The sequence below is a fragment of the Sorex araneus genome, chromosome 5 (assembly GCF_027595985.1).
Source record: "Sorex araneus isolate mSorAra2 chromosome 5, mSorAra2.pri, whole genome shotgun sequence".
In the NCBI taxonomy this organism is placed as follows: domain Eukaryota; kingdom Metazoa; phylum Chordata; class Mammalia; order Eulipotyphla; family Soricidae; genus Sorex; species Sorex araneus.
In genome coordinates this window covers 47,486,111-47,510,285 of record NC_073306.1, presented here as the reverse complement: position 1 = coordinate 47,510,285, position 24,175 = coordinate 47,486,111, and the positions used below count along the sequence as shown (strand labels likewise).

The 24,175-nt window shown below is 55.3% G+C and overlaps 1 protein-coding gene across 3 annotated transcripts; it reads right to left on the bottom strand.

Moving 5' to 3' along the window:
* Positions 1 to 21,012, bottom strand: FGR (FGR proto-oncogene, Src family tyrosine kinase). Of its 3 annotated transcripts, none has more exons than XM_055139024.1 (13): positions 20,867 to 21,012; positions 12,955 to 13,017; positions 11,193 to 11,422; positions 10,612 to 10,714; positions 9,537 to 9,635; positions 4,473 to 4,576; positions 4,111 to 4,260; positions 3,351 to 3,506; positions 3,088 to 3,267; positions 2,630 to 2,706; positions 2,051 to 2,204; positions 1,238 to 1,369; positions 1 to 1,135 (listed from the first exon to the last, which is right to left on the bottom strand). In XM_055139024.1, the coding sequence occupies exons 3-13, from the start codon at positions 11,410 to 11,412 to the stop codon at positions 927 to 929; spliced, it is 1,584 nt and encodes a 527-aa protein (XP_054994999.1). In that variant the 5' UTR covers positions 11,413 to 11,422; positions 12,955 to 13,017; positions 20,867 to 21,012; the 3' UTR covers positions 1 to 926. The 3 variants fall into 3 exon arrangements, with proteins under 3 accessions (XP_054994999.1, XP_054994998.1, XP_054995000.1); XM_055139023.1 differs by having other exon boundaries at positions 20,871 to 21,012; XM_055139025.1 differs by lacking the exon at positions 20,867 to 21,012 and adding an exon at positions 13,629 to 13,657.
* Between the last annotated feature and the right edge of the window lie 3,163 nt (positions 21,013 to 24,175).

Below are 24,175 nucleotides of genomic sequence, written 5' to 3'. Positions count from 1 at the left end.
CAATAACCACACACGACTCAGAGAGGTGGTGGGCCCTGAGCAAGGTGCCCCCAGTTTTGGACCATCCCCTGCCCACGCACAGGAAGAAAGCCACAGAGCACCCGGGCTGGAATGGCGGACACGGGAGTGTGGGGCCGGAGGGGAAGTCCGGGAAGGTCTGGACAGGGAGGACGATGGGACAAGAAAGAAGGTGTTGGAGATAGCGAAGGAAAAGAGACATCATGTGTTTGTTTGAGGGCCACACTCAGCAGTGCTCAGGGTTTACTCCTGCTCTTTGCTCAGGGAGCTCTCCTGGAGGATTTGGGGGATCATATGTGGTGCCGGGGATCGAACCAGGGTTGGCTGTGTGCAGGCGCCAGCAGCCTACCCACCATACTATCATTCCAGCCCCAAAAGAGATACTGTTTTATAAATAAGTGAACAAAATTGAAGCATCTCTCTCTCTCTCTTTCCCTCTGCTTTGGTGTGAGGAGAGAGACTGCTATGGGGCAGGCAGGCAAGAGGATGGGGCAGGAAGGCAGGAAGCATATAGGTGCTTAAGTAGGAGGGAGAGAGACAGTGCGTGGGTTGGAATAGAGATGGTCTCCGGATCTTGGTTTGCTTCATCTTTAAAATGAGTGGGTTGGGAGGGAGAAACGGTCTAATGTGCCAGAGTGCAGGCTTTGCAGGGGGAGACCTGGGCTTGATCCTGGGGCTGCTTGGTACTTTGACAACTGTCAGGAACAACCCCTGAGTACAGAGCCAGGAGTAGTCCCTGAGCACTGTGGGAAATGCCTCCCTCCCCCCGCCCCCCGAATGAGTGGGTTGCCTTTGATTCATCCTAGACAAGATGCTAGAGGGTTCGAAGCCTGAGGACCTGGGATCAGAGCCTGGTGAATGGGGAGGGCTCCAGAGAGGCCCTAGAGAGGTGGCTGGTACCAGACAGGCTATGTCTGGTCCCCAGGCTGGTACTGGGGTTCTGTGGAGGTGAAGTAGTCCTCCAGAAAGGACTGCAGGTAGTCAAAGGTTGGCCTCTCCTCGGGCTCCAGACGCCACGTCTGCTCCATGACCTCGTAGAGGGACTCTGGGCAGCCGGGGGGACACGGCATATGGTAGCCGTGCTCCACCTGTTCCAGCACTTCGCGGTTATTCATGCCTGGAAGATGGGACTCTGTCAGTTGGGGGGAACCAGACTTGATGCCAGAGAAAGGCCTTCCCCATACCCGCCCCCCCATCACCTCTCCATCATCCAGCAAACCTGGGTAAGGGACTCGGCCCTTGCTGATGAGCTCAGTGAGCAGAATCCCAAAGGACCACACATCCGACTTGATGGTAAATCTGCCAAAGAGGGCAGCCTCTGGGGCCGTCCATTTAATGGGGAATTTGGCGCCTGCAGAGAGTGAGAGAGAAGGAAACTTTAATGGTGGGGGCAGAGGGGAGTTTCTCAGAGAATAACTGGATGAAGACATTGGGGATTTTTGGATTGGGAACCCTGAGCACAGAGGTCTCTGGGGTAAGGCAGGACCTTGTATCTTTCCAGCCCTTACACATGTCTAGTACACATGGGTTCTTTGCAAACATTGTTAATATTTCTCACCATAGTAACAGTAACACTTGCAAAAGCACTGTTTGGAGAGATGTACTTGCTTTCATTCAGGTAACCTTCCAGGAGGTAGATATCCCTGCTATAAAGATGAGGCTCAGGAGGCTGTAAGAGGCTGGGATATCTATCCTGACTGGTGTGTGGATTTCACACCTTTACATTCTATTGTTTCATTAGAGAATGGGGACAATGGCTGACTCACAGGTGGTGTTTGGTAATTGTGAAAGTAGTTTCCTCTTACCCATGAGAAAAAGGGCAGTTCACAAGAGATGAGGTGACTTGCCCAAGACCATGTAGCTAATAAGTGAATAAATGCACAGCTAACCTCAGAGTTTCCTCTTATATACTATCAGGATGGACCTGTCCCAAAGGTCTGGGACTGGGAAAGGTTTCCTAGTGGGTGGGGTCCCAGAGCCACCTTCTGGTGCATTGGGGGGGCCTCTTGGAAGATGGGGTGAGCCAGGGCACCTTGTCTTGGGTTGTATTCATCATCCACAATGAGACGGGCCAGCCCGAAATCCGCGATCTTGCACACCAGCCGCTCGTCCACCAGGATGTTGGCAGCCCTCAGATCTCGGTGAATGTAGTTCATGCGTTCCATGTAGGCCATGCCCTCTGCTACCTGGAGCCAGAGACGGAGAGACGGGAACGCCTTTGAACAACTCCTCCTTCCCAGATGAGGAGACTGCGGTTCAGGTCGCACAGGTGCAGCAAATGGGCAGCTGGCACCAGGCTCTGAGGGCCCAGGGGTTAGGGAAGGGGTTAGGAAGGAGGCAGAGGTCTGCAAGAAATAGCTGCAGTCGGGGCTGGAGCAATAGCACAGAGGGTAGGGCGTTTGCCTTGCATGCGGCCAACCCGGGTTTGATTCCCAGCATCCCATATGGTCCTCTGAGCACCGCCAGGGGTAATTCCTGAGTGCATGAGCCAGGAGTAACTAACCCCTGAGCATCACCAGGTGTGACCCAAAGAGCAAAAGAAAAGAAAAGAAAAGAAAAGAAAAGAAAAGAAAAGAAAAGAAAAGAAATAGCTGCAGCAGTTCCCGATTACCTGGGCTGCCATGTCCACCAAGTGGGGCAGGCCCAAAGCCTGGCCTTCCTGATCCTTGAGGAAATCCAGCAAGCTACCTGCAATGAGGAAGCCAGAGAATCAGCAGCAAGACCCTCCCCCAGCTCTAGCCTTCAACCTTCTCTCACCTCCGCCTGCCCCCACTCAAGACCCCACCAGGTGCTGCAAGCCCTCCCACAGTGTGTGGAAACCCTCGACATCTAGATTGGATTTAGCTCTTTTCCCCCTCTTTCTCCCCACTCTCCCCCCCACCCCACCCCCCCGCCCTCCCCGCCCCCAGTCATGCAGATGCCTTTGGACACTTCTCACCTCCCAGATCCGGCTTCTGAGGGCCCCGTGGGCCCCGCCCTGGAGCCAGACCCCGCCTTGGCCGTTGGCTGGGCCCTGAGCCTCAGGACTCAGGTCCGACGCCACCCTCCCCCCCCCCCGCCCCCCCGCACCTTTGCACATGAACTCGGTCACGATGTAGATGGGCTCCTCGGACACCACGGCGTACAGCTGCACCAGCTTGTCGTGCCGCAGCAGCTTCATGATCTGCGCCTCTTCCAGGAAGGCCTTTGGAGCCATGGTGCCCGGCTTCAGCGTCTTCACGGCCACCTTCGTGGTACCATTCCACAAGCCTGTCGGAGGGGCAACTGGCTGGTCAGGACCCCCCACTCTGCTCCGCCCCGACCCCCAGCCCTGGCCCTCGGAGCCTCCATACCCAGCCACACGTCCCCGAAGCAGCCGGTGCCGAGCCGGCGCTCCAGCGTGATGGAATCGCGGCTGATTTCCCAGGCGTCCTTGGCCAGGCCCAGCATCTGCGGCTTCATGGTGGCGCAGGGGGCCGTGAGCAGGTGACACAGGCCGTCATTCACCTCTGAGGACAGAGGGCGAGTTAGAGGCGGGGGTCACTGATGAGCCAGGACACCCCAACATTCCTCATCCCACCGGGTCCCCCCAGGACCAGGGGCCACAGGTGAGGTTACAGTCCAGGAGAGAAGACAGATGAGCAAGTTGGTGCTCAGGGAAGTAGGTGGTGAGCCCTGGAGGAAGAGACGGACCCTGCAAAGGCCATCCTAGGAGATGAGCTCCAGGAGGGCCTCTGAGGACTGGGTGAGATTCAGACAGGTGGGGGTTCGGATTCCAGATAAAGATATGGATAACGGCCCGCATGCCCTCATCCTTGGCCTGATCGACGAAACCGAAACTCAGCATCTCTACCACCCCCCTCTGCCCCCATAGCCCTTCCTTCAAGTCAGGCCTATTCTGTCTCACGTGCAACCAACTCACGCGTTCGGGCCACCCCTTTGGCCACACACAGCTTCACATCCCAGTTTTCCTGGGAATCCTAAAGAGCGGGAACCTGGGCTGGGAGCTTTGGATTCTAGTCCAGGCCAGGACACCCTTCCAGCCCCTCTCTGCTTGCCGGGGGCTGGGTATCGGGAGTAGGTGGAGGGAGGCCCTGCAGACCGCCTCCTCACCCATGTAGTGCTGCACCAGCTCCTGCACGGTGTCGAACTGCACCCGCGTGGTGATGTAGTAGCCTCCCACGTCCAGCTTGCGGATCTTGTAATGCTTCACGTGCTCGCCCCGGGTTTCGTCCCAGTCCAGGACAGATAGGGAGTAGGCGCCTGTGGGAAGACTCACCTCAGGCCTGCTTTCCTCCTGTCCCACAGACCCCACCGGGGAACCAGGAGAGGCCCAAAGAGCTAGAACAAAGCAGCTCCACAGTTACTTCCTTTGAGCCCAGGAGAAGTCTGAGGCCTCCAGCCCTGTCCAAGTCCCACTCTAATGGGTGATCTTCCTTGCACCCCTCCCAGCCCTGGGGCCCTGATAGTCTCACCTTTGGTGGTCTCGCTCTCCCGGATGAGAAAGGCCCCCTGGGGGTTGCCTGAGCTGAGCAGCTGCCTCTCAGCATCCTTCCTGCTGATCTTTCCAAAGAACCACCTGTTGGGAAAGATCAGCAAACGTTAGACCCCAGACAACGCCCCATCTCCGCCTCCTGGGAAAAGTCAGCCCAGAAGCCAAGATTCGATGTTCTCACGTGCGGAAAAGGGCCTGGGCCATGTTTCCTCAGGCAGGGGGTTGGGGACTCTGGATGCCTGCTGCACAGTAGGTGCCCACATCAATGCTTCTTCCCACTTTCTGGGTTCTTGAGTGAAAATTTCTTTCTTTTTCTTTTTTTTTTTTTGCTTTTTGGGTCACACTTGGCGATGCACAGGGGTTACTCCTGGCTCTGCACTCAGGAATTACCCCTGGCGGTGCTCAGGGGACCATGTGGGATGCTGGGAATCAAACCCGGGTTGGCCTTCGCAAGGCAAACGCCCTACCCGCTGTGCTATACCTCCAGCCTCTTGAGTGAAAATTTCTAGACCCCCACAGTCATCAGCACCTTCTTGGGGTTCCTCGATCCACCTCACCTCCACCTTCCCTGGGCTCATTTCATGGGGGAGCCTCAGTGAGGGTCAGTGGCCTGCCCACAGGGCCTGCTCAGCTCTGACTCAAGTCTCTGGGAAGGGCTTGTCGGGGCCACACCCAACAGTGCTCGGGAGACTCGGTAGTGCTGGGGATGGAACCCAGACAGACACTCCAGCCCTGTGAGCCTCCACACCACCCCTTCACCCGAAATCTTTCACACCTGTCTAATTCCTTCCCCACCATCCCAGAAACCCCTTTGATCCCTCCCCACACCCATCCCTTTGGTTTCAGATTCACTCCCAGTTCTGCCCCTCTCCCCCTCTTCCCACAGCTCCTGCCTGGCTCTGACTGCCTCACTCTTATTTGTTTTGAATTTATTTGTGTGTGTGTGTGGGGGGGGGGGGGTGGGGGGCGTTGGGGCTGCATCCAGCAGTGCTCAGGGCTAACTCCTGGCTCTGAGCCCAGGGATCACTCCTAATGGGGTTCAGGGGGCTATATGTAGTGCCAGGGTTAAACTCAGGTTGGATGAGTGCAAGGCATGCTCCTTACCCACTGTACTATCTCTCCAGCCTCCTCGTATTGTTAGAGGTCATGATTATTTTAAAATCCCCTGTCCTTTGTTATCACTACTCTTTTTTTTTCTTTTTGGGTCATACTCGGCGATGCACGGGGGTTATTCCTGGCTCTGCACTCAGGAATTACTCCTGGCGGTGCTCAGGGGACCATATGGGATGGTGGGACGAACCCGGGTCGGCCGCGTGCAAGGCAAACGCCCTACCCACTGTACTATTGCTCCAGCTCCTGTTATCACTATTCTTGCTGAGGTGACTGCAATGACTTGCTCGTGTGCTCACCTACAGTCAAGGTGTGGTGTCACACATTTGGGCTGATGTGCTCACTCGGTGCAACACAGTTGGTTGCAGTGTCACACACACCCGACTGTGGCATGACAGGGACTATACGCTCTGTTGTGGCACCAGAGACCCCAAACAGCTGAGCTGCTGGGATCCCATTTGGACATGTGGGACAAACCTTACAGTTTTGCAAAAAGCTGATTCCCAGGCCCACTTCACTATTTATTTATTGGTTTGGGGCCACACCCAGCGATGCTCAGGGGTTACTCCTGGCTCTGCACTCATGAATTACTCCTGGCAGTGCTCAGGTGACCACATGGGATGCTGGGGATCGAACCTGTGTCGGCTGTGTGCAAGGTAAATGCCCTACCCACTGTGCTAGTTCAAACCTCAGAGCTTTATTCTTTTAGAGTCAATCAATCTTAGTCTCAAGATTCCTCTTCTCTCTCTCTCTCTCTCTCTCTCTCTCTCTCTGTCCCTCTCTTCCTTATTACCTCTCCCCACCTCTCTCTCTCTTTCTCTCTCTCTTTGGAAGGAATATCAGGGGCTGGAGCAATAGCACAGCGGGTAGGGCATTTGCCTTGCATGCGGCCGACCCGAGTTCGATTCCCAGCATCCCATATGGTCCCCTGAGCACCGCCAGGAATAATTCCTGAGTGCAAAGCCAGGAGTAACCCCTGTGCATCGCCGGGTGTGACCCAAAAAGCAAAAAAAAAAAAAAAAAATAGGGAATATCAGGCAGTTCTCTCTTCCTTACTCTGTGCTCAGGAATGACTTCTGGCAGTACTTGAGAAACCATATACAGCATCAGGGATTAGACAAGTCTCAGCTGTATTGCCAAGCAATTCCTAACTACTTCTCCAGATCCCTGCTCTTGAATATTCTTCCTGGGACTGAATTATAGCCTTAAACCAACAGTACACGTACAGTATACTATAAAAGTGGGAGAGACGGATGATGTGATCACACATGCCATAGAAGAATTATTACTAAATTGGCCTGTGATACTTTGGGCCTGATTAAAAGAAGCATCGCCCTCAAATCAAAGGAGGTGGAAATCTCAGTGAAGCCTGGATGGTCAATCAATATTTTGTACCAGGCACAAAATGGAGGAAGGGAGTGGCAGAAAGAGTTGCCAGTAGAGCTGGCAGGACTGGGGGAGGCACTATTGAAGGGCCATATAAAGAGCACACATTCTCAAATTTTTCAAAGCCCTGTCCTCATCCACACCCATGACTTTAGGTACTTCCTTAAAAATTAATATAAGCGAGAGTGACAGTACAGCGATAAGGTGTTTGCCTTGCGTGCGGCCAGCCTGGGTTCGACTCCTGGCGTCCCTTATGGTCCCCTGAGCCCCACCAGGAGTGATCCCTGAATGCAGAGCCAGGAAAAGACCCCGAGCACAGCTGGATATGGCCTCCAAACAAAAACAAAATATACAATAACAGCACCTATTTTGTGTCAGGCTTTGCTAGAATGCACATAAGTATTCATTTAATTCTTAGAGCATTGTGAGGTTAAGTACTATTATTAGACGGATGAGGAAATTCAGATGCCTCGCGGAGTACCATTAGACGGATGAGGAAATTGAGGTCCCGAGCAGGTCTGAGCGGTGCAGCTGCAATAGAAGCTGCGCTGTCCGCCAAAAGCGTCTCACTCTGCACAGCCCTGTTTTCCGCCACCACCCTCCGCTGATTCGGGGCTTCACATTCTGCACTGAGAATGTGGACACCAGCAAGGACTCCCAACCCTCCCGTGCTCTGCATCCTCTCCACCCCTCCCCACCTCCACGCCACCCACCTGCACTCCAGGCCCCCTCCCCTCCCCTCTGCTCCGAGACCCGGCTCCCCGCACCGAGAGCCTCCATCTGCAGCCTCTCCAATGCCACCAACCTCTACATCTGCCCCGTTTCTCTCCTCCCCGGAGGAAGCCGTGGCAGCCTTAGCTTGCCATCAACATTCTGCTCCATCTCTCACCTTCTCTTCACTTGAAAAAGCGCTTCACACTTGGTCCCCACTTCCTCACCTCCTCCTCCCTCCCAGGCTCCGCTGTCTGCCCTCCACCTCCACTTCTCAAGGAGAGCTCTCTCACCAAGGTCACCCCACTGCCAAACTCAGTGACAGCCTCTGCCGCCCGCCCCCCCTTTTTCCCCGAAGCCGCTTCTCCCCGCTCTTGGCTGCTGTCGCTGGGCCTGGTCTGTTCAGCCTCCCCCTGCCACCAGCTTCCTCTCCTGCCTGGGTGCACGGCTCGCCCCCAGGTTGGGTGACGCAGCCGGCCTCTCTCTCTCTCACCCTCTTCTCCGCCCCGAAGAGTCCCATGTTCCCCCCAAGTGTGCCCACTGCAGAGCCACAGCAACAGGCCTGAAACCCCAGTGCCCTTCAGGAAAAAGCCGCTTCGTCCTCAGGCCCAGCGTGACCTGGACAGGTCACCTGCTGCACAAAAACACAGCCTGCTCGGAGGACAGGCGGTCTCTCCCGCACCCCGGCCCAGGCCAGGGTTCCTCTCCACGAATGTCAACTCAAGGCCTTTCCCCGGAGCCCGTATTTTTGGACCTGCTTCTGTGTTCCCCGCTTTAGCACATGGCACCGTCACCCACTCAATCTCTCAAGAAGATGTGGGGTCTCCCTGGTGCTTGCACTCCCTGAGCTCCCTGACAGACCAGTCAATCATCCTGGTGACCCCTGCTCCGCGGCCTCTGGGCTCTTCATTTCCTCACACAGGTAGAGGCTTGAGGATACGCAGAAATGGTCACCTCAAGCTGACGCTGCCCCATACAGCATTATGGCAGGATTCGAGGGAGAGAGGACTCGTGGTCATTTCTCACATAAAGATACTCTGAGTGGTGATTCCCTCTCCTTAAGAGAGTGCATTTTATGTATTTATTTATTACTTTAGCTTTTTTGAGTCACACCCTGCGATGCTGAGGGGTTACTCCTGGCTCTCACTCAGGAAATACTCCTGGCAGTGCTCAGGGGACCATATGGGATGCTGGGGATCCAACCCTGGTCAGCCATGTACAAACACCTTAGCCGCTGCACTGGTGCTCCGGCCCCAAGAGAGTCCATTTTAGTGGCCCCTTTTGTACTCACTTAGCACTTGATTATTTGGTTTGGTGGTGGCTACACCCAGCAGTGCTCAGGGGGCTATTCCTGGCTCAGTACTTGGAGGGTCACTCCCAGAGGTGCTAGGGCCTATGAGGTGTTAGCAATCGAATCCTTGCATGCAAAGCCTATGCTCCGCCCATTGAACCCTCTCTCTCTCTCTCTGGCCCTTAAACCTATTTTAAAGTTCATACACCCCCATCACTGAGAGGCAGAATGTTTAGCCAATGTAGCCCAGCTGTCTGGATTCAAACACCAGCTCTTCCTACTTACTACCCATGAACACGGGCAGGATAGTTTATTTCTCTGTGCCTCAGTCACCTCATTTATAAGACAGAGGACTCTTAGTTCCTCCCTTCACACACAGAATAGTGCCCTGGCTAGATATGCCAGAGAAGTGTGCTGTGCTCTGACTCTTATTGTCACTTCACCAAGCGACAGGCTCAAAGTGGAGCTGTGACTTGCCCAAAAGGTGGCCTGGAATTGGGGATTTCAGGGCGTGTCCATCAAGCTGCCCGCCCCTGCCCCACTCACTCTTCAGCCTGGATGGAGTCCACAGGGGCCACGTAGTTGCTGGGAATGAAGCCAGTCTCTCCGGAGCTGAGGGATCGGGCCTCCCACCAGTCACCCTCACTGCAGGCAGAAAAGGGGGTGGGGAAAAGGAAAAAGGAGGAGAGGTGGGGGGAGGGAGGGAGAGAGAGAGAGAGAGAGAGAGAAGAAAATCATCTACATATGCCGGGCGTGGGTGGAAAACTGGGAATATTGGTTTGGTGGCGGGAAATAACGTAGAGTGGTGAAGGGACGGGTGTTAAACAGTGTACGACGGAAACTCAGGCATGCATAACTTGGGAACTGGGTGTCTCATGGTGATTCATTTAAAAAAATTAAAATTAAGGGGTGGCGGTGGGGAGTGTCCTGACAACTCGGCCCCTGGGGCACCTCGGAGCCAGATCGCATGGGAGATCAGGTAGAGGTGGCCCAGCTGGATGCACCCCAGGCTGCATCTGCTCTGTCCCCGGTCTGGCTGCCAGGGCACACCCTGCAGAAGGCCTGTGTCTGGGCACTCTGGGCCCCTCGGCTTCCTCTCGGGCTCCTTAGCAGGGCTGGCCACCTAACTGGGTCACTTCCCTCCCCAAAACTCCCTAATGGCTGCACATTTCCTTCTGAGTAAAATCCAGACTCCTCGATTCCTTAAAAAGCTCTGTAACCTGTTCCTACCCGCCCCCCTCCCAGCTTCTAGTCCCTGTGCTGTACACACCTGGGCTGAGCCACTCGGTGGTTTCCGGAAGTGTCGTTATTTATTTTCACTCTCTCTTCCCCTCTTCTCACCTTTCCTTCCCTTCAATGCTGATTCATTTTATAGTCTTAGCTTAGCAATCACCTCCTCCAGGAAGCCAAGCCTGCCCTAATTGCCACGACCCTGGGGACCCTGTTTGGTGCTCTTTCTGGGCCCACAGTTCTTTGTGTGCTCCCTCCACAGAGTAGCATTCCCCAGAGTAGTTATTGTCCTGTATCTGGGTCCCCAAGTGAGGTGGAACTGTCTGGAAACAGCCCAGTTAGGATTGCCCTCTGTGGCTGTACCAGCCCAGACTGCCAACTTGTCACTTACATGTTGTTGAGGATGTGGAACTTTTCACCTTTGACAAAGGTGAGGTCATCGCCTGTTCGGGACTCGTAGTCATAGAGGGCGATGAACAGGGTCACTCCAGTCCCTGCAGAGTCGAGATGCACAGCTGAGCAGGGATTGGGATAGAGGGCGCTATGGTGGTCACACCCCCGGGAGTCCACTCCTGGCGAGGTGCTGGGCCACCTGGAGGCTGAAATCTTGGTTCCCAGGGGCCTTAGCAGTCGGGTGGATTCTCACTCAGTCTTCACCGCTCGGCCCCTTCTGTCCTCCTTCCCACACGAGTCCCCAGATCACCCACTCTCCCCCCATCAAGCCGGCTGCCCAGCCAGGAGCGAGGGTGCCAGGGGTTCTCCTGGCCACCTGCCTCTGACATCAGAGTCCTCCCTGGAAATGGCACTTTCTGCCCCTCAGCCTGGAGATCTGAGGGGCGCCCGCCTCGACTCCCTCAAGCCATGTGTGAAACACAGGGCTGTCCCCCGGGTCCTAAGGATGAGCCCAAGCCTCTCCTCCCCTCTGACTCTCCAGGGTCTGGGCAGCGCCTGCCCCCAGCCCACTGGACTCACCTGAGATGCCCCTGAGGTTGCCCCCGTCAAGGAAGGGGGCTCCGGCAGACTGCGGGTAGAAGCTGTCCTGGTTGTGGGTGTGGGTAAAGGAGGACACAGGCCGGGCCTGAGTCGGGTCAGGGCCATAGCGGTCAGCAGCCCCATGGTCCCTGAAGTCCCCTTCCAGGCCGGCATCCTGCTTGGATTCCGGCTCCGACTTCTTGCAGAACACACAGCCCATTCCGGGTGCCCTGTTACAGAATGGGGTGTGCCTCATTGGGGCCGGCAGAGGCACCACCCCGAGCACACCTACACTCGCCACAGCCCCTCAGCCTCTCGGGGTGGGGGCTCCCTAGAGAAAGGGCGGGCAGGGCCCCACGCCTGCTCCTGCTGCCTCCGGAGAGAGAAGTGCCCATCTTCCGGGGCTCTCTCCTGCTCAGGACAGTGCTCTGGTTCTCTGCAGGTTTCCGTCTGTTGCTTCGCTAAGCTGCCCCCGTGGTGATCTGGTGTGATCGTGTGTGTGTCTTATGCAGGTTTCAAAATATCTGCTGTGTGTGAGTGGGAACATGCAGCTCTCTGTGGACGTCTGCGTGTGTGCATGGGAGTATGTGTGCTCCCCCAAGTGACGACTGGGTATGTGCTCATGTCTGTGTGGGTGTGTGCTGTAGGGTGGGTTTCTGTGTGTGTGTGTGTGTGTGTGTGTGTGTGTGTTTGCCTGTCTCCCTGTGCTCCTCTGAACATGCAGGTCTTCCCATTTCTCCGCGCCCGCACCCCCAGAATGACTGACGAAGAGGAGGAAGCTGCTTGGGACACCAGCAGCCCACCAGCAACCTGCAGTATGTGACTTGAGAGTTTCCGCCAGGTCCCCCGAGCGGGGGACCGGCGTTTCTCTCTTTTTTTTTCTTTAATCTCTCTCTCTTTCCCTCAACTTCTCCTGGGCACAGCACAGCATCTACCCCACTTCTCTGAACATGCAGGTCTTGTGAGTGAGTCGTGACCATGCCATACCCCTGCGTGGGTGCATATGAGCCTGTCCATGTGTGTCTGTATCTATATCTGTGTGCATGTATCTTGTATCTGTGTGTATCCATGTATATCTCTATCTGTATGTGATGTATCTGTGTGCATCTGTGTGTGTTTGTATTTCTGTGCATCCGTCTGTTGTATCCATTGTGTCTGTCTGTGATGTATCAGTTAGGATCTGTGTGATGTGTTTATGTATCTGTGTGTGCAGTATTAGTATCTATGTGATGTATCTGTGTATGATGTGTCTGTATCTGTGTGATGTGTCTCTGTGTATGTCTGTACCTGTGTGCATCTGTGTGATGTATCTCTATGTATCCATGTGATGTGTCTGTGTGATGGGTCTGTGCCTGCATCCCTGTGCATATGTATGATGGATCTGTGTTTCTGTGTGTGCTGTATCAGTTAGTATCTGTGTGTTGTGTCTGTGTGTCTGTGTGATGGATCCCTGTGAATCTGTGAGATGTACATGTGTATGTGTATATCTGTGTCAGTGTACATCCATGTGCATCTGTGTGCAGTGAATGGATGTGAGTCTGTGCACATTTGCGCTGGGGAGTGAGTGCTGGAGATTCCCTGCAGAGGGGGATCAAGGCCATTTCCTGTCATGGGTCCAGCCTCTGGCCTCTCAAGCTGCCTCATTCTGGCTCCCCCATCTGTTACCTAGCAACAGGGCCCTTGGAGGAGGAGGGGGCTGTGAAGAGTTGTGGGAAGGCCACCCCCTCGTTTCCTGACCCTGAAAGAAACATTCACCACTCACCCCTCAGGCCCCTACTCCTGGGTCAGTGGGGCTGTGGCATGGTCCTTGGGAGGCGCCTGAGACCTGAGAGGCGACAGGAGGATGGAGATGAGGCTCTGCCTGCTGCCCAGCTGCCCAGCTCCTGCCCTCGCCAGGAAGCCAGACGCCCACGCTTTGTCCAGCACACCCTCTGCCTTCAATTTCCTCCCAGCACCCCTGGAACACATACATGTCCCCCGCCAGCTGTCCCCACCAGCTCTCTCACACGCATACACACCCGACACCCTAACAGTCAGGAACACACCCCAGCACACTCACAACACTGAGCATGCTCGCCAGTGCCAGTACACACCAACACTATACCAGCCCCAGCACGATGCCACACAGACATGCATGCACACATACACACAAATGCACACACATGCACACACACGCAGCACACATGCGCACACACACACAGACACACACACACAAGTGTACTCCAGCTGCCGCTCCCATTAGCGACCACTCACGTTCTCCTTACACCATCTCCCTAATTGAATTTCTCTCCTGCTGTGCTCAGCCCACTCGCAGGCTCCTAATGGGCCCTTCACCAGACTCAGCCTCTGCTCCCAGCCTGAGAGGAGACCCCCTCCCCCCCATCACCCTGCAGCAGCTCGGGGGGTATATTCGCAGCAAAGCCGGCAAACACCTACCTCCAGAACAGGCTCCGAGTTCCACCTCAGGGAAAAGCTCAAGTCAGAAGGTAACCCTGGGGAGACCCCCTGCGCACCCAGCTTTTCTGAACAACAAGGCAGGGGATCATTGAGCAAGGCTTCCCCACACCCAGCCAGAAATTCTGTCATTGCAACATTCAGAGAGGAACTGCTGGGCACAGGGCTTGGTTTCCTGAGATGTGAGCAGAATGTTACCAGGTGGGGTCAGTGAACCCCAATTCTCCAACGGGGTCCCAGTGTTCTTGGGGCACCACTCCCTGCACTGCCTTCCACCTACGGTGCTGGGGACCAAATCCTCAGCTCACATGCACAGGGCAAGTGCTCTACCTCTGAGCTACATCTCTGACCAGCCCTGTGCTGCCTTTCTCAACCCCCAAGTTCCCTTAGAAAGAAGATTCTTCTCTTTTTTTCTGCTCCCACCCCTCCTACGCAACCCCACTCACCTCTTCCAGGAAGTCTTCCTGGATTCCCAATGCTGTGTGGATCCTGACCCCGCTGTAGCCCCACTAGCTCCTCTCAGGGGTCACTGTAACTATGCTCCCATGTGTGTTGGTGGGGTAGGTGATACCCCTGTGGCAAGTCATGAGGCGGGCTGTGGTGAGAGGCCTGCCTGAAAATAGCCCCGGCAAGCGGAGAGCTGCACCCAGGACCTCTCCCCCGGGGCCGAAACCACAAGTCTGAAAAGTTTCTGGACGCTGTAGGGCAGATCAGGGCTGGGGAGGGGGAGGGCAGGCTGCAGGGAACAAGGAAGGGGCTTCAGGTACTGAGGGGCAGGAGGGGGAGATGACAACAAGGACAACGTGTGAGACTGGAGGGCTCCCCGCAGGAAGACACGCCCCCCGCAGCCCCCCAACATACCGCTGGGCCCCACACAGCATCTCTCACAGATGCTGAGCTCCTTAGTACACATCTCAAGAAGAGCACCCCTCTGTGTGCAGAGGCAAGCATGCTCCCGTGCACACGCGCACACACACGCACTCAAGTTCTCCACAAGAATAGCACTCACTGAAATGATAGTACAGACGTGCACTAAGCACTTTACATGCATTATCTCCTTGCATTTCAACCCTGCGAGGTAAGTTAGCTAGCTAGTTAGTGAGTGAGTTTGCTTTGGAGACCACGCCCAGTGGGGCTTGGGGGTGACTCCCAGCTCTGTGCTCGGGGGATGGGGTGGTGCCAGGATCAACCAGGCCTTCTGGATGCAATGTGCTCTGGCTGCTGAGCTATCTTCCAACCTTGCAGTAAAGATTATTATGAATAATAATAATACATGTGAGACACGGAGAGGTATAGAAACTTGCCCGAGGTCAGAGATGATGTACCCTGGCGTTTGGTTCCGGAATCTGAGCCATTTCTCTCTATACCTTGTCACAGACACGAGTAAGGACAGCCATCCCTTCAAGCATGCCCAGATGCCCCGAGTCCCACGGGGACAGAGATATGCACAGCAGCCTCTCTCCTCCCCACCCCAAATCTCCCCTGTATAGGAGGACACAGACATCTCCAAGCCTTGGACCCCATGGCTTTATAATGCTGCCACTGCCAGTAACACCTGGGCTCGTTTCCGCAATGTTTCCAGATGCGTCTACAGGGAATAGAATGTGTGTGTGTGTGTGTGTGTGTGTGTGTGTGTGTGTGTTTGTGTGGTTGGTGGGGGTGGGGGGGGCAGCCTCTGGGAAGGAGGCAGAAAGCTGTGCCAGCAGAGGAGGAGCTGGCAGGCTGGCAGCAGTGGGCGGTTCCCAGGCCCAATGTGAACTACAGCCCTGGGCGAAGCCTGACTCTGGCACCAGGATGCTGGGAGGGGGGAGGGAAGCTGGAGGGGTGGGATGTGAGTGTGGGATACGGGGTCTGGCATCAGCAATTAGGGGGCCACCGTGCATGTGGCTTAGTCAGAGGCAGAGACAGAGATGGAGAGATACAGAGACAAGAGCAGAGACAGGCAGAGAGAAGCCTCACGTGGTGTGCTGGTCCCTGGGCTGACTCTGGGAAAGGGACAAAAGAAAAGCCCTGATTGGTGGCACTTGCCATTTCCTCGGTGTAAAGATTCCCAACATGGAACATTTCAAGTCACAGAAGGAAGCGACTGTTTGACACCTGGCTGGGAGGAGATTCACGGAATCAGCTCCCCAGAGCCTGCTGCGCCAGCGCACCATGGCCAGAAAGAACAGAGAGGCAGAAACGGGAAGTAAAAAGACGAAACGGAGAGACAGAGACAGGAAAGGAGAAAGGCAGAGGGAAAGCGTCTGAGACAGACCCAGTGCCAAAGAGACAAGATGAAGACAGGAAAGGAGAGGCGTCTGGGTGGTGTCGGCTGGAACGGGCTGGAAAGGCCCTCGGGACGCCTGTCTCAGCCCCCCAAGCTCTGATCCCAAATGCCTTCAGGGAGTGGTTTGACTTTCTAGAAGTCTGGGTAGCAGAAACTATTAGGACAAACTCTGCTCATTTATTAAGTCCCTATTCAGTTTTCCTGACACTGCGCCTAGCAATTTCCACACACAATCTCATTTAGAGACCCTACGCGATGGTTTTAGCCTTACCTCCGATTTACAAATAAGAAAACAGAGTCATCGAGATGTTAAATAACATCCCCCCCAGTGGCAAGGCAAGTAAGGGGGAAATGAAATGGAGCTATAATTACCTTGGCTTGAAGGCATTGCATTTTGGGGTGGCTAGGGGCGGGGGGGGGGGCGCATATGGGGCTATGCTCAGGGGTTACTCCTGGCTCTGCACTCAGGGATCACTCCGGGCACAGCTCAGGGAACCATATGGGGTGCTGGGGATCAAGCCCTAGGTCAGCCACATGCAAAGCAAGTGCCCTGTCCACTGTACTACCACTCTCGCCCCAGCACTGCATTTTTTTTTTTTTTTTTGCTTTTTGGGTCACACCTGGTGATGCACAGGGGTTACTCCTGGCTCTGCACTCAGGAACCACTCCTGGTGGTGCTCAGGGGGCCATATGGGATGCTGGGAATTGATCCCGGGTCGGCCCCATGCAAGGCAAAAGCCCTACCCACTGCACTATCGCTCCAGCCCCAGCACTGCATTTTTAACCCTGTTCTATGGAAACAATAACTAATGTCCTGTATTGAACACTAACCTGTGCTATATGCCTTAAATCTTGAATTAAGTCCTCAGAAGAAAATGACTTGCCTGTAGTCTCTCAGGCAATGACTGACTTTCATAGCCCTTACAATCAAAATTCCTTTTTTTTTTTGCAGGGGTGGGGGATGCGCTGCCCACAGCAGCGGCCCTCAGGCCTCCTACTAGCTCTGTTCAAGGCTCACTCCTGGCAGTGCTCAGGAGACCATACGTGCTGGGGATCCAAACCAACCTGGGTTGACTTCACAGAGCAAGGCACGCACCTCACACCTGCACTCTCTCTCTGGTGCCATGAGTTCTCTTTCCCCGACCCCCCAAAAAGCAAGTGAGTGGTAGGCAAAAGAAGTGTGAGGAAGGCCGAGTAGGAACCTGGGCTCCTGAGGACCACCTCTCAATCAGCTGGCAGGTGGGAGCTGACCTCCAGGCCATCCTCCAGGTCAAAATCAAGGGAAAATCTCAGGACTGAGGTCTGCCCCTGGGCCACACTGCTCCATCCCCTCAGCTCAGCCCTCTGTGTGGTACTGCCAACCCTGGGATTCTGGCTTACACCCTGTGAGCCTCGCTTTCACGCTTGTACCTTCTGAGCTGTTTGGGCGGAAGGCTTGATGAGCTGTGGCTTCTGCCCAGTATGCAGTGACCAAGTACGGCTGAGAACCACAGGCAGAAAAACCAGATGGGCCCCAGACACCATTTCTCATCCTCCCCCGGCCCCCGGCAGTGTAGAGAGGAAATGACTGTCCAGAGAGCCGGACAGCAGACTAGAAGCCAGAACCTTCTCATTCAGGTCCAGGAATGTGTCCCCAAACTGTGGCTGTGTTCTCCAAAGCCAGAGGAGGAGGTCACACTATCCCTTGTGGTGAACGTCATATTTCCTACCTAGCCCTGGGCCAGCTGAACACATCATTCTTTATTCTTGCTATGATCACACCTCGGGCAGCTCGCTACCCCCCTCCCTGCTCTCGAATGGGGGAGCCCCAGGCTCACCCATTCTTTCTTAAGGTCCACGCTGGCCGAAGCCAGGTCAGGGCTTTGATGGAAACCCAGGATTTCCTGTCCCCCTAATCCTGCCAAGTATCTGTGGGTTCTGAAGACTGAGCTCCAGGTTCTACCTGACCTGCCAGCTAGTCCTAGGCTAGTCGAATCATCTCTCTGAGCGGCCGCTTATGTCCATAGGAGCCATCGCCAGCAGTGTAGGGGGACCATATGCCAGGGACTGAACTCAGGGTCTCACCCGTGCTAGCCGTGTGCTCCGCCACTTGAGCCACATACCCAGCCCTGAGCGCCGGTGATGTTTTTGCCTAGAAAATAGAAACACTGACAACAACGCCAAGGAGTTGCTTCTGAGCTGCAAATACAACAAGGCCTTGAGAGCACTTGCAAGGAGCTTTCAGTTCTCCTTTCCCCTGAGAAGGCTTGGGAGGTGTGGGTGGCAGGTCTGGGCAGGGCCAAGAGGAAGGAGTTCCCAGGGTGAGGTGTGAGGGCTGGGCCTGGAGAAGGAGATGTCACTAAAGGGAAGTGGGCTGGGGCAGCAGCAGGAAACCACCATCCTGCAAGACTTTCCCTCAGGGCCACGGACAACAGGGCAGAGCACAGGTCTCTGCCCCCTAGCACCCCATCCCTCATCACGCCCATCACGCCCTGCCTCCAACAGAAAACTTCTACCGCCGCTCCACACTCCGGGCTCCTCTCTGAGCCCACCACTTCACACTACCCAGTCCATCCTTTATTTCTGGGGACTCCCAACAAATGCTTAGTGGGCCCAGGGCCACTCCCCACAATATGCCACCAAGTGGCCTGAGGAGTTAGGGCAGCGGCACATGTCACCTGTGACCAGGGAGGCTGGCTCACCCAGGGCTGCACCAGTGGTGTTCAGGGATCCATGCAATGCTGGGGTTTGAACTTGGGGTCTTGCATATGTGCTCCAGCCCTTTGGGCCATCTCCCAGCGGCCCCCACCAGTTTTTCTTTTCTTTTTTTAATGGGGGTTCTTTGCTTATGAGCCACACCCTGCGACACTCAGGGGTTACTCCTGGCTCTGCACTCAGGGATCACTTCTGGTGGTGCTCAGGGGACAATAAGGGATATGGATTGGTTACATACAAGACAAGTACCCCACTGGCTGTGCTATCTCCCCTGCCCACCCGCCCCTCCCCAGCTTTCCCTGAAGCCTTATCACTCCCCACCCGGAACACCCAAGGGCTAAAGTCGACCGTAGTGGGATTCTCCTGTCCTGATGGGGGCCTGCATGTGTATGGGCAAGTGAGTGAGGGGAACAGGGTATTCATGTGAGTGAGTGGGAGGTAAGGGGTGTGCATGTGAGTTAGTGGGGGGAGGGGTGTGCATGTGAGTGGGAGGTAAAGGTGTGCATGTGAATGAGCGGGGGGGGAGGGGTGTGCATGTGAGTGAGGGAGGGAGGGGTGTGCATGTGCATGAGTGGGGGAGGGGTGTGCATATGAGTGTGGGGGGGCAGAACACGGGGGAGGGGCAGGGAGGTGCCTATCTTTGCCAATTAACTTTAGCCTCCACATGATCCTGAGATGTCAATGGGATTGTTTTCTCCTCCTGTGGGGTGTTTTCTGGTCTGTTACAAAATTCCACTCACCATGGCCAGAGACGAGCTGTGTGGTGGTCTCAGGCCTTACTTATGTTAGACCCTTAGTTTGATCTCCAGCTGCACCACAGAAGAAACAAAATCTCTCACCAGCCTCTAAAACAGGGGCTCTGGGCCCTTGGGAGCCATGGGAGGTCCCAGGGCGAGCAGAGGGAGCAGGAGCTGATTTATTCTTGTATTTACTGAAGGAAAAGGACGCTTGCCAGGGCTGGAGTGTGGAGGCCTCAGGGATCAGACAGGAAGACTTTCCTTAAGCCAACCCAGCCGGTCCAGTGCAGGAAGGACCCTGGCTCCTCTTTCTTCAATTCTGGGGTCCCCCAGGTGTCCTTAGTAGGGGTCCCCTGTCTCAGTCTTCCAACATCTGGCCCTTTTTTGCCACATCAACCCCAAGTTGCTTAAGAGAACACACACAAACACACAGGCACACACACAAGATACACACAGACAGGTGCACACTGAAACACACAGACATGGGCACACACAGACAAACACACAGACACAAAGACAGATACACACAGAGACACAGGCACACACACACACACAGGCACAGACTCACACAGACACACAGAGGAACACACAGACACAAGCACAGACACAGCACACAGGCACGCAGACAGACAGACAGAAACACAGACACACACACAGACACACACACACACACACACACACACTCATTTACCCACAGCCCAAATCTACTGACAACCCCGGTCACTCACAGATTCACCCCTTGGGATTATCCCTGACCGGTCCCCTCCTCACCTCCCCTCTCAGAGGGCTGCAAGGGTGAGGGGAAGTGAGGGGCTGGGGCCTCAGCTCCCGACGTTCCTCACCTGTCGGGGCCTGACTGTGCCAGAGACCCCCACGGGGTGGAGGGGAAGGGGCGCGCCGCCCGCGTCGCCGTGGACGCAGGCCCGGTGGCCGCTCAAAGGCCGGATTTCCGTCGGGGCGGGCGGCAATTCCCGGCCGGGGCGCGGGCAGGGCGGGACCCCGGGGGCTGGGGGCGCGGGCGCGCAGACCCCGAGGCCGGCCCGAGAAGGGCGGGGACTTCCCCAGGATGCGGGACCCGCCTGCGCGCCCAGCTGCCCGCTCAGGAGTGGGGGGCTGGATCCCGCCACTGCGCCCCGCGCTCTGCGCCCCCAGAAACGGGTCCCGCAGACCGCGTCCCGAACCCCGCACCCACAGTCTCTTCTCCCTAACCCGAAGGCCAAGGTCCCCCGCGGTTCCGTCTGAGACCCCCCAGTAATGCTCCCCATTTTGGCCCCGCCCCCGCCCCTGCCCCATCCCAACAAACTTGCTCCACAGGTTCCTTTCTCCCACTTTCTCCGCCTAGCCCAAATTCTAGCATCTTCCAGGTCTCCCGGCGGCAGCGTGGTCGTGGTCGGGCCGGGGCTTTTCGGACCTCAACCCCCGCTTCCCGTCCCCAAGTCCAGGTTCCCCACCCCGCCCCCGCCCCACCCCGGGCCGGGCAGCGCTGCCCAGCGGACCGGGTGCACCTGCTCATCACCTACCTACCTGGCCTCAGGTGAGGCATCCGGGCTCCCAGCTGCCGCGAGTGCCAATTCTGGGGGGTGGTTGGGGGGTATAGAAAACTGAGGTGCAGCTGCCCCCACCCCTGCCCAGGGTGGAGCGAGCCGCCGGCACTCAGGAGCGCGGCGGCGCGGCTCGGGGACTAGAACTCCCCGCTCCGCGCTTGCAGTCACACCCTGGCCCCAGGCCAGCTGCCCCCAGCGGGGAGGGGCCCTCAGATCCCGCCTGCCCGCTCCCGCCCCCCTCCCCTGGGGTGCCACTCTCCACGCCCTCTCCCTGCACCCCAGCTCCTCCCAGCACCTGAACCCCCCCCCCATCCCAGCTGGCTTTCTTAGTGTCCTCTGACAGGGGTGACTTTCTGTCCCCACAGTGCCCTGAAGGCAGGAAGGAGGACCTTCCCTGGTCACTGGGACGATCATTTGGCACTATTGCCACTTTGGGTCAGGACAATAGGGCAGGGCCCCATGGTGGGGAGCTGCAAAGACCCTGCCCTTGGGAAACTGCTTCTCAGACCACCTGGCCACCCCGGAGGGTCAGGAGCTGCCTCCCACACCATCTATTTTTTTGTCTTATTTGGGTGCTCCTATGTAGGCCATCCAGGCAGGACCGTTCAAGTCCAAATGGGGAGTGCAGGGTCACACTCTGAGGTCCTGGTGGTGAGCATTTTAGGAAAGGTGGGGTATCACCCGCCCTCTGCCTTTCTGAACCCCTGAGGCCTTGGGTTTGGCTCTCCCCACCAATCTGACCTCACCAAAGCCCAGGAAAAGCCTCTCATCCTAGGACCACCAGGTGGGGGCGCGCATGTGTGTGTGTGTGTGTGTGTGTGTGTTGTGTGTTGTGTGTGCGCAAGCACGCGTGTCTGTGTCTGTGTCTGTGTCTGTGTCTGTGTCTGTCTGTGTCTGTGTGTCTTATGTGTGTGTGTGTCTCTGTGTGTATGTTACACCTGTCAAAGCAAATGCTCTACCACTGAGCCTCTCCCCACTGTCCCAATGACTGCAATTTTGGAATCAGCAACTGAGACAGCTTGTAAATGTATATTTTTCTGCATATTTCCATAAGCAGGGAGGGCAAATGTCTGTGCTTGTGAATGACTCTGTGTGTGTGTGGGGGGGGGGGCTGGGGGTGCCTGCTTATATTTGTCTCCATGTCATTGTGTCAGATTGATCTCCATGTGATTTGGGGTTGGCAGAGAAGAGTGTGATGCACTTTTCCCCTTAGGAAAATGGGAGGGGATGGAGGTGCAGGGACTCTGGGAGGATGGCCATGCCCTCGTGGGGCACCATGGCCCCCACCATCAGGCTCTCTCTCATTGGCCCATGGCTCACTTTTCCAATTAACAAGCAAACAAACATTTATCATGGTCTGTCAGCTGCCAGCCACTGGGAAGAGAGAGATGAAGGAGACTGGTCGCTGCTCCCAGGGCCTCCAATCTCTCAGGCTCTGCCATCCTCAAGGTCTGGCTTCTCAGAAGGCCTTTGCAGACTGTGTTCGTCCCTGGCAGAGCATTCAGCCCCTCACCTAGTGTTGCCTGGTTCCTGGGACATGGCGGTGTGGAACACACTGTCTTCAAGGCCAAGGACAGTGCCTGGCTGTTGTTAATGTCCCCACACAGGGTATATCTCAGAGCAGCCTATGGAAACAGGAATCATCAGGAGAGAAAAGAATCAACAGATGGACACTTGAAATCCAATGCGGGAAAAATAATTAAAGTTAAGAATTAAAGAATAGGGGCTGGAGCAATAGCACAACGGGTAGGGCATTTGCCTTGCACGCTGCTGACCCGGGTTTGATTCCCAGCATCCCATGTGGCCCCCCTGAGCACTGCCAGGAGTAATTCCTGAGTGCAGAGCCAGGAATAACCCCTGTGTATCGCCGGGTGTGACCCAAAAAGCAAAAAAAAAAAAAAAAAGAATTAAAGAATAAGTCAATTCTAGGGTCTGGAGCAATAGCACAGCAGGTAGGGCATTTGCCTTGCACATGGCTGACTGGGGTTCAATTCCCAGCATCCTATATGGTCCCCTGAGCACCACCAGGAATAATTCCTGAGTAAAAGCCAGGAGTAACCCCTGTGCATCACTAGGTGACCCAAAAAGAAAAAAATAGTCAATTCTAGAAGTCATGAAGAAGCAAATTAATGGAAAAAGTAACACCACATTAGCTATTTTTGTTTGTTTGTTTTTAGGTCACACCCAGCAGTACTCAGGGGTTACTTGTGGTGGCACTCCGGGACCACTTCTTGTGGCCTGCTGGGGTTCTAGCCCAGGTTGTCTGCATGCAAGGCATATGCCCTGCCCGCCGTACTATTGCTCCAGCCCCTGCTCCTGCTATTTTGTTGTTTTTGGTTTTTTGATTTTGGGCTACACTTGCTGGTGCTCAGGACTACTCCCAGTTCTGTGCTCCAGGATGCTCCTTGGGGGTGCTGGGGCATTATGTGGTGCCAGGGATAAATCTGGGCCTCTTGTGCGCAATGCTCAGCCCCACTAACAATCTCCCCAGCCTTGTTTCTGAGTTTTAAAATATAAAGTGAACCAAGTAAATTCTTTGCTTAAAACCTTTAACAGCTTGGGGCTGGAGCGATAGCACAGTGGGTAGGGAGTTTGCCTTGCACGCGGCTGACCCGGGTTCAATTCCCAGCATCCCATATGGTCTCCTGAGCACCGCCAGGAGTAATTCCTGAGTGCAAAGTCAGGAATAACCTGTAACCCCTGTGCATCGCCGGGTGTGACCCAACACCCCCCCCCAAAAAAAAGCACCTCTAACAGCTTGCCTCCTTTTTCACTCAGAATAATTGATGTAAAATTAAATGAAGGGCCAGAGGGATATAGCAAGTAAGGCAGGTTTCTTGCAGGCAGTTGACCTGGGTTTGATCCCCAGCACCCCATATGGTCCCCTGAATCCCTCTAGGAGTGATCCCTGAGCACAAAGCCAGAAGTAAGCCCTGAGTGTTCCTGGGTATGGCCTCGAAACAAGGCAACAAAATAGTAACACATAAAATAATAATAAAGAGTCATAAATTAAAAACCAAGTGCCTTCTAATGGTTTCTGGGTCTGGCACCTCTGCAGGTCTATCTTGAGCCTTTCTCTTTGGTCACACCAGAATCCTTTTCAATTATTTCAATCTTTTGAGTTTGGCTTCAGGTCCTTCTCAGATACTGTTCCCTCTTCTTAGGATATCCATCTTGCTCCTCAGCATACTGGCTCCTTTTTCTTTTTTTTTTTCTTTTTGGGTCTCACCTGGCAATGCACAAGGGTTACTCCTGGCTTTGCACTCAGGAATTACTCCTGGCAGT